This window comes from Euleptes europaea, chromosome 1, assembly GCF_029931775.1.
Source record: "Euleptes europaea isolate rEulEur1 chromosome 1, rEulEur1.hap1, whole genome shotgun sequence".
NCBI classification, from domain to species: Eukaryota; Metazoa; Chordata; class Lepidosauria; order Squamata; family Sphaerodactylidae; genus Euleptes; species Euleptes europaea.
Genome location: NC_079312.1, coordinates 180,953,498 through 180,965,449, shown reverse-complemented (window position 1 = coordinate 180,965,449; position 11,952 = coordinate 180,953,498). Strand labels below are relative to the sequence as shown.

The 11,952-nt window shown below is 50.7% G+C and overlaps 1 protein-coding gene across 1 annotated transcript; it reads right to left on the bottom strand.

Annotated features, from left to right (window-relative positions):
- Positions 1–636: 636 nt before the first annotated feature.
- On the bottom strand, positions 637–11,525 carry YJU2B (YJU2 splicing factor homolog B). Its single transcript, XM_056862909.1, has 8 exons — positions 11,477–11,525; positions 9,288–9,370; positions 8,229–8,284; positions 7,385–7,445; positions 5,410–5,552; positions 4,563–4,735; positions 2,268–2,406; positions 637–1,028 (listed from the first exon to the last, which is right to left on the bottom strand). The coding sequence occupies exons 3-8, from the start codon at positions 8,275–8,277 to the stop codon at positions 637–639; spliced, it is 957 nt and encodes a 318-aa protein (XP_056718887.1). The 5' UTR covers positions 8,278–8,284; positions 9,288–9,370; positions 11,477–11,525.
- Positions 11,526–11,952: the final 427 nt, after the last annotated feature.

The window sequence follows — 11,952 nt, the reverse complement described above, 5'->3', positions numbered from 1 at the left end:
TTTTTCAAAACCCTGAGTAGGGGGGTCCCACAGGACAACCAGGGAGTGGGGAGTCAGGATCCTGTTTTCTTTCTCATGGGCGCCAAGCTTCCCCCAATGTCTCATGACCTGGTGGAGAAAATACAGACATGGGATTTCACCAACTGCCCGTGCAAATCTATGCCCCCCCCCTCAAACACACAGCAAAATCAGGGCTTCCTAGTTATTGGGGATGTTCTAGCATCTTGAGTAAACAACTCAGGTTACAAAAATCCTCGGTTTTGGCTCTTCCTTTCCCCTGCAAACTCAGGCCAGCGGCTTTAGGCGGTGGGTAACGCTCTGTACGTGTAGCTCTTGGATTCTCGGCAGACGGGGGCTCTGGCAGGCCCTGCGTTGCATCGGAGAAAGCAAAGAAAGGCTCCTGCTCCAATAGCAGCAGCAGGGGCACCAATAGCCCAAGGAAAGGGAACAGAAGGGAGCTCCCAAGAGCAACGGCGTCTATGCATGCGCGGGTGCACACAGACAGCATTGTGCTCAGGTCTCCAGCTGGCCAGCACAGTAGGTGCAAACGGAGGAGCCTCTCGCTGCTTCAGAAAACGCTGCCGTTTGGATGCCCGTTCTGATCACCTCTTAAGAACAGCCACCGGACTCAGCTGCTCAAAGTTCGGCATCCGCGTCAGACGAAGAGTCTGAATAATCCGCAACCAGCGAGGCGGCCGAACTGCACGGAGGGTTTTCTTCAGCAGTTTGGGAGCCCAGCTCCGTCACCGCCGGGGTGTCGAGGGGCGCGCCGTCCCGGCTGTTCTCCTGTACTGGGGGAGCCGCGGCAGCCTCCTCCTCCTCCATGGAAACGCCTTGCCCGTCTCGGGATTTCCGACGCACGACACCCAAGCTGGTCGTGCCTATGGGTGACTTGCCGGCCGGGGATTTCCCGGACAGTCCCAGCTTTCTCAGGGTGTCGCTGGCTTTGGTGCCGGAGGCCTGAGGCGACAAGAACCAGGGGCGGTCGGCAATCGCGCTGCGCTTCTGCTTCTGTTTGTCTTCGTAGGCTGGAAGGCGAAAGGGGGGGAGCAAACATGAGGGGTGGGATACACTGGCTCCCAAATTTGCTTCCGGGCTCAATTCAAGGGGCTGGCCTGGGACCAACATATTTATTATTTACATTTATATCCCGCCCTCATTCTCGGCAACCCAGGCTCAGGGCAGCTCACAACACAATATAAAAACATCAAGATCTATATTAAAACATCTAGATTTTTAAAAAAAGGTAAAGGTCCCCTGTGCAAGCACCGGGTCATTCCTGACCCATGGGGTGACGTCACATCCCGACGTTTACTAGGCAGACTGTGTTTACGGGGTGGTTTGCCACTGCCTTCTCCAATGGTCTACACTTGGCCCCCAGCAAGCCGGGTACTCATTTTACCGACCTCGGAAGGATGGAAGGCTGAGTCAACCTCCAGCCGGCTACCTGAAACCCACGTCCCATCGGGATCGAACTCAGGTCGTGAGCAGAGCTTTTGGCTGCAGTACTGCAGCTTACCACTCTGCGCCACGGGGCTCATCCTCTATATTAAAACACATTAAAACACAAGGCTCTCTGGGGGATATGCCAGGAGAGGCGGTCCCGTAGGTACAATGGTCCCAGACTGTATAAGGCTTTAAAGGTTAAAACCAGCACCTTGAACCTGATCCGATGCTCCAGTAGAGCCTCACGGACTGCCTCATCCCACACAAACCCACGTGATCGCTCCGGTTATCTTCGGAGGCCCTGTTTCAATTGCCCCCCTCCATCTCAAGCTAGATGGGGAGGGACATGATGCTGTGGTCTCCCCCCTCCAAAGCTTCCATTCTCTCCAGGGGAACTGGAGAAGCATGTTTGATTCCCCACTCCTCCACATGAGCGGAGGGCTCTAATCTGGAGAACTGGGTTGGTTTCCCCACTCCTCTGAATGAGCGACAGACTCTGATCTGGAGAACTGGGTTTGATTCCCCATTCCTCCACATGAAGCCAGCTGGGTGACCTTGGGCTAGTCACAGCTCTCTCCGAACTCTCTCAGCCCTACCTGCCTCACAAAGTGTCTGTTGTGGGGAGGGGAAGGGAAGGAGACTGTAAGCCGGTTTGATTCTTCCTTAAGTGGTAGAGAAAGTCAGCATATAAAAACCAATTCTTCTTCTGACCTCTGTAGTCTGGAGATCAGCTGTAATTCTGGGAGATCTCCAGGTTTTACCCAGAGGTTGGCAACCCTATCCGGTCCCTCCCCCCCCCCCCCCCCCCGGCCTTCACTTACAGCCAAGGCTCTGATACTTGAGCAGCGTCGCCAGGCGGCGGTCCTCCTCAGTCTCCCGCACCAGTGGGATGCTGAGGCTGGCCTTCGACTGCAGGGCAAGGTCTTTCTTCTCCTCCTCTTGCAGGACTTTCTTCTCTTCCTGTAAGACAGCAGAGGTTAAAGCAAAGCCCGGGTCAGTGTTGCTGCTGAGCCAAAGCTGGAGGGAGGAAAGCCAGGCCAGAAAGGAGAAGGAAAAGACCGTATGATAACAAACACTGTGGATAAAGCCTTCTTAAAAATTGGTTTCAAATGCTGGTCTGGTTCCCAGTTGTCCTGTAGGAGACTGATTTTTTACAAAAAGAAATCAAAACAGGGCTGTAACTTTTAATAGCAGGCATGAAAATAGGCATTTTAGCAGTCTGACTAGCTCCAACTAGCCCGATCTCATCAGATCTCGGAAGCTAAGTAGGGTCAGCCCTGGTCAGTTCTTGGATGGGAGACCACCAAGGAAGTCCAGGGTTGCTGTGGAGGCAGGCAATGGCAAATCACCTCTGGTAATCTCTGCCCTGACCTGGAGGGGCCAGGCTAGCCTGATCTCATCATATTTTGGAAGCTAAACAGGGGCAGCCCTGGTTAGTACATAGATGGGCAACCACCAAGGAAGACTGGGGTTGCTACGCAGAGACAGGCAATGACAAAACATAAGGGAGGGATTGCAGAGCCTCTGCTTTGCGTGCAGAAGATCCCAGGTTCAATTCCCAGCATAGCCAGTTAAAAAGGACTAGGCAGTTGGTGAAATTGAAGACCCTGGAGAGCCGCTGCCAGTCTTAGTAGACAATACTGTCCTTGATGGACCAATGGTCTGATTCAATATAAGGCAGCTTCATGTGTGGGGAAGAGGTTATGGCTCAGTGGTGGAGCCTCTGCTTGGCATGCAGAAGGTCCCAGGTTCAATTCCCGGCATCTCCAGTTAAAGGAACTAGGCAAGTAGGTGACGGGAAAGACCTCCGCCTGAGACAATGGCGGGATGTGAGCAGTGGGGTGCCACAGGGATCTGTGTTGGGACCGGTGCTTTTCAACCTGTTCATCAATGACCTGGAGTTGGGGTTAAACAGTCAAGTAGCCAAGTTTGCAGATTACACCAAATTATTTAGGGTGGTTAAAACAAAATCGGACTGTGAAGAGCTCCAGAACGATCTCTGCATACTGGAAGAATGGGCATTAAAATGGCAAATGAGATTCAATGTAAGTGTAAAGTGATGCATATTGGGACAAAAAATCCCAACTTCACATATACACTGATGGGATCTGTGCTGGCAGCGACAGACCAAGAAAAGGATCTTGGGGTGGTAGTGGATAGCTCAATGAAGATGTCAACCCAGTGTGCGGCTGCTGTAAAAAAGACAAATTCCATGCTGCCTATAATTAGTTGAGGAATAAAGACTAAAACTGCTGATATCATACTGCCCTTGTACAAATCTATGGTGAGACCACACTTGGAATACTGTGTACAGTTCTGGTCACCACACCTAAAAAAGGATATTACAGAGCTTGAGAAGGTGTAGAAAAGAGCAACCAAAATGATTAGGGGACTAGAGCAACTGTCCTATGGGGAGCGGTTAAGATGCTTAGGGCTGTTTAGCTTGGAAAGAAGGCGGCAGAGGGGAGACATGATAGAGGCCTATAAAATTATGCATGGTTTGGAGAGAGTGGACAGGGAGACGTTTTTCTCCCTCTCCCATAATACTAGAACACGGGGTCATCTACTAAGCTGGAGGGTGAGAGATTCAAAACAGATAAAAGGAAGTATTTTTTCACCCAACGCATAGTTAAATTGTGGAACTCCCTGCCCCAGGATGTGGTGATGGCTGCCAGCTTGGAGGGCTTTAAGAGGGGAGTGGACATGTTCATGGAGGAGAGGGATATTCATGGCTGTTAGTTAGAATGGATATTAGTCATGCTGCATACCTATTCTCTCTAGTATCAGGAGCATTCCTATTATTTTGGGTGCGGTGGAACACAGGCAGGATGGTGCTGCTGCACTCGTCTTGTTAGTGGCTTCCTAGAGGCCCCTGTGTGAACAGTCTGCTGGACTTGATGGGCCTTGGTCTGATCTAGCAGGGCCGTTCTTATGTTCTTATGAGACCACGGAGAGCCGCTGCTGGCCTGAGTAGACAATGTTGACCTTGACAGATCGATGTTCTGATTTGGCATCAGGCAGCTTTATGTGGATTAGGAGACTGCCGTAATACCAAAAAACTATTATGGGCATGTTGCCGTAATGCCCTTTATTAGAGATCTGCAGAGCTCGCTTACCCGGAACTTCTGGCGGAGGAGGCTGTTGAGGGCGAAGTCATCCTTCCAGGCGCTCTGGGCCTCCTGGATGTTCTGCAAGGTGGGGATGGCCCGCTGCAGCTTGCCCTGGTCCTTGGAGCCATGCTCCAGCCGGTACATGGCGTCCATCTCCAGCTTCTGCTTCTCCTCGTGGGCTGAGGGGCACAGATGATAACGTCTCATACGCGGATAGGGCTTGTCCACGTGGGGAGGGCGAAACAGAACCACTCCCTCGCGTCTTACTTAACTGTTCGTTTTAAGCGAGGGGTCGATCTCAATTTATAGACCCGTTATTGGTGGACAGGGAATGGTTACCCGCCAAAATTAAGGTGTCCCTTCTCATGACTGCACAGGACCCAGTAACAATTTAATCTTACAGCCTGCAATCAAAGAACATGAGCGCTTGTGCAGAAAATAAGGCTGGCTTGGGACTGCGAAGTTAAGTAACCTACTTAGCCTTTTAAATTGATTTTTCTGTAAAACCGATGGGAATCATAGTATCATAAGAGTTGGAAGGGACCATCAGGGTCATCTACTCCAACCCCCTGCACAATGCAGGACATTCACAACTACCTCCCCCTCCCACACCCCCAGTGACCCCTAATCCATGCCCAGAAGATGCCCAGAAGATGGCCAAGATACCCTCCCTCTCATGGAGGTTTGATGTCTTCGGTATATTATGGTCGTATTGTAATTGCTTTTATATGCTACATTCTAATGCCAATAAAGGCTTTCGACTTCAAGCTGGGCCTTGGCCAGCCAGGCTGGACTCTTGAGGCCATGGGTCAAGGATAGCCCCCCCCCTGCCTCACCCCCCCTCAGGGCTCACCCGTGGCCACGATCTGCTCGTTGGCTTCCACGTCCCATCGCTCTTCCTTGCGCCGGGCCCCGCTGACGATGACGTAGTCGCAGTTGGCGGGGTCCGTCTGCATCTCGATGTGGTTGGGGCACAGGTGGCATTTCATCCGGAACCTGGGGGGGGGGGGGCAAAGGACAGGGCTTCGAGGAGGGGCTGCCAGCGCAGAAAGAGGTTTCCGTCTCTCACCCAGGCTCCTTATCGGAGCTGAAGGACGCTACTGGACACATGAACACATGACGCTGCCTTCTACTGAATCAGACCCTTGTTCCATCAAAGTCAGTATTGTCTACTCAGACCGGCAGTGGCTCTCTGGGGTCTCAGGCAGAGGTCTTTCACATCACCTACTTGCCCAGTATCTTCAACTGGAGATGCTGGGAGTTGAACCTGGGACCTTCTGCATGCCAAGCAGAGGCTCTACCACTGAGCCACAGCTTCTTCCCAAACACGTGAAGCTGCCTCATACTGAATCAAATCTGTTGGTCAATCAGAGTCAATACTGTCTACTCAGACCAGCAGCGGCTCTCCAGGGTCTCAGACAGAGGTCTTTCCCATCACCTACTTGCCTAGTCCCTTTAACTGGAGATGTTGGGGATTGAACCTGGGACCTTCTGCATGCCAAGCAGATGCTCTACCACTGAGCCACGGCCCCTGTCCAAGGCTCTCCAGGGTCTCAGGCGGAGGTCTTTCACATCACTCGCCTGGTCCCTTTAACTGGAGATGCCGGGGATTGAACCGGGGACCTTCTGCATTCCAAGCAGAGGCTCTACCACTGAGCCATGGGCCCTCCCCTCCCCTAGGAGCCCCACACCCAGTGGAGTCATGGGGGGGGGCTTGCATTTCATGGGCCAGTCCCTGCTCCCCATGAGGCGAGGACATCACTTGGAAGGACCCAATCCTCTGCTGCAACTGCTCTGAGGCTGCAGGAAGACCTTTTGCCTTCTGGCTTTCCGTGCTTTTTCGGATGTCGATGGACATCTTTTAATGTCTTTTAATAATGTTTTTATAGCTTCTGTTCTGCAGGACTAATCTGGATGGCCCAGGTTAGGCCAATCTTGTCAGATCTCAGAAGCTAAGCAGAGTCAGCCCCGGTTAGTATTTGGATGGGAGACCAGGCAATTCCCCATGGGAGGCAAGCGATGGCAAACCATTTCTGTTTGTCTCTTGCATTGAAAACCCTACGGGGTCACTATGAGTTGGCTGAGACTCGACAGCATTTCCCACCCATGTTCTGCAGAAAGCCACTTCAAACTTTGGAGGCAGAGCAAATTTTTAAAGACAGCAAACGAAATTGCCTCAACATGGAGGTTTTATTCTGCTTTCAGGGCTAAACCAGAGTGTCTGAGCGTCTCCCCAATGTCGTTCCCCCCGTCATCGCTGTGTGAACGCAGCCAAACATTGTCGCTGCAAGGGTTGTATGCCTTTCACATGACTGGAGGGAAAATTCTGCGTTCTGAGAACCTCCGTTTGCTTGAAGGTCCAGCCCTCCTCCCTGCTGGAATAGCATGAAAGGGGTCACTGGGTGTGTGTGTGTGGGGGGGGAGGTAGTTGTGAATTTCCTGCATTGTGCAGAGGGTTGGACTAGATGACCCTGGTGGTCCCTTCCAACTCTACTTATTCTATGAAAGATTATCCTGGCAGCGATTGAGGCAATCAGAAGCCAGAGGGGGTCTAAGCAGAACATCCAATCATGGCCAAGGGGTGGGACCTCTACTCTTAGCAGAGCCACACGGCTTGCAGATGGAGAATTACGCACAGCGAACTAACCTGTGCAAAGCCCCTAACTTAGCCGGGAGACGCGAGCTTGCTTTTCTTGCTGTGATGCCAAGAGGTGGGGCTCAGAAGGGAAACGGGAGCTCTGCGTACAGCCTGGCCAGTTGCCTTCTCCTGGTGATTCCCCCTCCACCGGGATCCCCGCTGGACTCCGACAGTAAAAGAGGACACCCACCTGTAGATGGGGGTTGTGTAGTAATTGCCCACTTTCTTCTTCTCCGCGTTGTAGCGAACACCTGCAGGAAACCGAAGGGAGAGTGTCGTTAGGGGTACCTTTCTAAAATCAACTTCCAGGTCAAAGTTTCACAATAGCCAGCACCCCCCCCCTCCCCACCCCCTGGCATGCTCTAGCTTGCAGGGCCTTTATCGCCTGCACTCTTCCATTAGACCATCACCTGCCCCCACCCGCCCCCGGAGCTGAGAACAGACCATAGAAACCCTCAATGTAACTCTTCTTGTTTTAAGTAGCGGGATTCAACTGTCTAAATGCTGCCTCTCTCCTTATAACCAACCCGTCTTCCTTCGGTTTCTTGCTGATCTATCACAAGGTGCTGGGAGAGCACATGAAGCTGCCTTATCCTGAATCAGACCCTTGGTCCATCAAAGTCAGTATTGTCCACTCAGACCGGCAGCGGCTCTCCAGGGTCTCAGGCGGAGGTCTTTCACATCTCCTACCTGCCTAGTCCCTTTAATCGGAGATGCTGGGGATTGAACCTGGGACCTTCTGCATGCCAAGCAGGTGCTCTACCACTGAGCCACAGCCCCTTCCCGAGGTGGCACGGCTATTTTGGAATGGCACCCGATCGTAAGCAAGAGGAGCGACCCAGATGAAATAGGAGCCATTCATCACGACCGGATAGAGGTCGAATAACCAGTGTCCCTTCTGTCCCACGCTTACTTGTGGTGGTGAAATCCTCCTCCCTCACCCCTTCGGCGGACCCTGCTGAAGTTAAGCCCTGATCGTCGTCTGCTCTGCCAGGGTCTGTGCCATGCAGCTTGACACCTTCTCTCCCACTTACCCATGCCAATGTGGTTCTGGCAGCCGTCGCACCAAATGTTATAGGGCATCTCAAACCTGGAAAGGAACAGCCAAAGAGGAATTCGTTGCAGGCAGCGGAAGGCACCCAACGGTTTCAGCTAGCCGGACAGAAGCTAGGCTACGGAAGGTCCTTCCCATACATCAGAGGGTCCTGCAGAGAAGGGGCCATCTCCCACGTGTCCCTGCTAACTGCCCCACATAGCTATGGGTTTGGCTCCCCTACTATAACCAGGAGTCCCCAACCTGTTTGAGCGTTTGGGCACCTTTGGAACTCTGACGCAGGGAGGTGGGCGCAACTCCAAAATGGCTGTCTCAGGAGGCGGAGCCAACCACAAAATGGCTGTCTCAGGAGGCGGAGCCAACCTCAAAATGGCTGTCTCAGGAGGCGGAGCCAACCTCAAAATGGCTGCCACCGGAGAGACAGCCAAACACACAGGAAACCCAAGCGCAGAGGTAATTTAATAAATACACTGGGAAAGAGAGAATAAAACAAACACTGGTGGCATCTGCCACTGAAACAGCATTATTTTATAATTTTAATTTTTTTATTATTATTGATTCCCCTCCTTTTATATTATTTTATGTTAACTGAGGGGTAACCTGCCGTCTCTCTCCAGCAACATGAGAGATATCTAGGCATCATCTGTAGTTCTGTAGATTTTAAGTTTTAATTGGGATTTTATTGTTTTAAATTTAATTTTTTGGTTAATTCTTATTATAGATTATATTGACGTATTTTATACGATGTTACCCGCTCTGAGCCTGGCTTCAGCAGGGGAGGGTGGGTTATAAATCACAAAAATAAATTCAATAAATAAATAATTTATAATAGCTGATTGGGTCTTCAACGGCTGATCAGAAGCCCAGCCGGGCAAGAGCCCCTCCTGGGCCCCCTCACTTTCTAAAAACACTTGGTGGGCGCCATAAAAAAGCAACAGTGGGCACCATGGCGCCTCCGCCCCCCCATTGGGGACCCCTGCTCTAAGCCCTCTGGTCCGGCTATCAGACGTCCAAAAGTACAACCTTCAGGTGTGCTTACCTGATGATGAGGATTCCCTGGGAGAGTTTACGTGCTCTCTCCCGCAAGGGGTGGCTGTTTCGATACTTGTTAAGGGACCCATGCTGCAAAACAAAATAGAAAGAAAGAACTCAAAGTAAACTTAGAATCACAGAATCAGAGTTGGAAGGGACCACCAGGGTCATCTAGTCCAACCCCCTGCCCAATGAAGAAATCCCCAGTGACCCCAACCCTCCCCCCACCATGCAGGATCCCACAATCAAAGCACTCCCGACAGATGGCCATCCAGCCTCTGCTTAAAGACCTCCAAAGACGGGGACTCCACCACTCTCCGAGGCGGCGCATTCCACCGTTGAACCGCCCTCACCGTCAGAAAGTTCTTCCTAATGTTTAGGTGGAATCACTTTTCTCTTAGTTTAAATCCATTACTCCGTGTCCTAGTCTCTGGAGCAACAGAGAACAAGCTAGTTCCCTCATCAACATGACATCACTTCAAATATTTAAATATGGCTAATATGTCGCCCCTCAACCTTCTCTTCTCCAGACTAAACAAACCCAGCTCCTTAAGTCTCTCCTCATAGGGCATGGATTCCAGACCTCTGACCATTCTGGTCGCCCTCCTCTGGACACGCTCCAGCTTGTCAACATCCTTCTTAAATTGTGGAGCCCAAAACTGGACACAGTATTCCAAGTGAGGTCTGACCAATGCAGAATACAGTGGTAGTATGAACTTCCTGAACACGGATCAACTTCACAGGCGCCGCACCTGCCTGCGCCTGATGGGAGTGAAAGACCTCCCACCATCTGGACCAGGCCACAGAAAAACGAGGAGTTCGACCCGATTTCCGGCTGGAGGCTCAGCAAATACTTGGACCGCAAGACGCTGCCACGACAAGCCAGTTCCAGGAAGCTCAGGTGGTCGTCTCCCATCCGTACTGACCCTGCTTAGCTTCCCAAATCTTACAACCCCAGCAAGGGGCCATCAAAGCAGAAGTGGCTTCTTGTTGTCTTCCTCTGCAGAGTCTTCCTCATTGGTCTCCCATCCAAGTACCAATCGTGCTTCGCTTCTGAGGTCTGATCAGATTGGGCTATACCATGCCACCTCCCTTCCCCTGTGTAAGTCTACAAATTGTGTGTTTGTGCTGCCACGATTCATGATTGGGTATATAGGAAGACTAACCCATCAACCTCTGTTAAGTTAATCATGAGCACACTGATTATCCTTTTAAAGGAAATAAGACAGGTTTCTAAAGGACGCATCTTGAAAATCGAATTTGTGTTAGATCCCAAAAGTATGTTGTTAAATATTGTGCCAGATAATATGCCAAACATATAAAATGAATTATTTAAGTATATGATGACAGTTGCTAGAGTGGAATACGCAAGGAAGTGGAAAGCAGAAGACAACCCAGATGTAACTGGTTAAGAGCGGTGGTTGGAGCAGAGAACTCTGATCTGGAGAACTGGGTTTGTTTCCCCACTCCTGCACAAGAAGCCAGCTGGGTGACCTTGGGCTAGTCACAGCTCTGTCAGACCTCTCTCAGCCCATCCTACCTCACAGGGTGTCTGTTGTGGGGAGGGGAAGCGAAGGTGATTGTAAGCCGGTTTGAGTCTCCCTTAAGTGGTAGAGAAAGTTGGCATATAAAAAACCCAGCTCTTCTTCTTCTAACTGAATGAACAAATAAAGGGGCAGAATGTGTAGCTATGGCTAACATCTTTAATGAATAACAGATCAACCTCAGATTTTTATGAAAAACGGAAAGTATTCCTTGAATATATAGTTAATTGATAAAAATAATAGAATGTAAAAATTTAAGAGGTATGCCATTGAATATGCAATTATAATATTCAAAGAAGGTATAACAGGATAGACGTTGCAAAGTAAGTTCCATTATAATGCAAGAATCTGACATGTACATTTATATGTTAGTATGTCTGTATGTTTTGTAATATTCGTTTGAAAAGTAAAAACACGTGTGTGTTTTTCTAAAAGACACATCTTCCCCTTTAAAGCACTAACAATTGGAAGCCCAGCTTTGGATCGAGAAATGGAGGGAGATGGAAAGGTTACATCCTCTCCAGCCCCAATCCAAACCACGGCTGTGCCCACGTGCAATTTTATCTTTTACAGAGGGATGGAGATTCCTGACCTTTGCAATACCAACTCTGGACTTAAGGGCACAACTCACACGCTGCCGGCTGCATCTTACCTTGGCCGGGTCAAAATCAGGTGGGTAATACTTGTTGACGCCTTTCCTTTCCCCCTGTAAAGGACCAAAGAGGACATCAGAATCCCGTCGCTTGACAAGGTCATAAGAACATAAGAAAAGCCCTGCGGGATCAGACGTTACACAAAACCCCTCGCGCTCACCATGGCGGCAGAGGCCTAGTCGAGATGCTGGAACAGGCTAATCTACAAGAGAAACGGGAGAAGGTTATTGCCTTGGATTGTCTCGGCACAGGAAAGGAGAATGAGCATCACCCTTCGGAGAGCATGAAGAAGCCGCCCCGTTTCAGCTCCAGATTTGGGGATGGGGCCTGGGGAGAGACCTCAATGGCATAGAGACCTCCCTCCAGAGCAGCCAATGGAGGGTTGACAGGTCCGTTTTCGCCACCAGCGGGAGGTTTTTGGGGTGGAGCCTGAGAAGTAGGGATTTGGGGGAGGGGAGGGACTTCTTTTTTAAAT

Excerpts from the sequence above, each read along its gene's own strand:
- YJU2B (XM_056862909.1), bottom strand. The coding sequence starts at position 8,277 with ATGCCCTATAACATTTGGTGCGACGGCTGCCAGAACCACATTGGCATG. Across the intron at positions 4,736-5,409 it reads CGAGCAGATCGTGGCCACGG|CCCACGAGGAGAAGCAGAAG; the intron begins GTGAGCCCTGAG and ends TGTGCCCCTCAG. Across the intron at positions 1,029-2,267 it reads CAAGTATCAGAGCCTTGGCT|CCTACGAAGACAAACAGAAG; the intron begins GTAAGTGAAGGC and ends TTCGCCTTCCAG.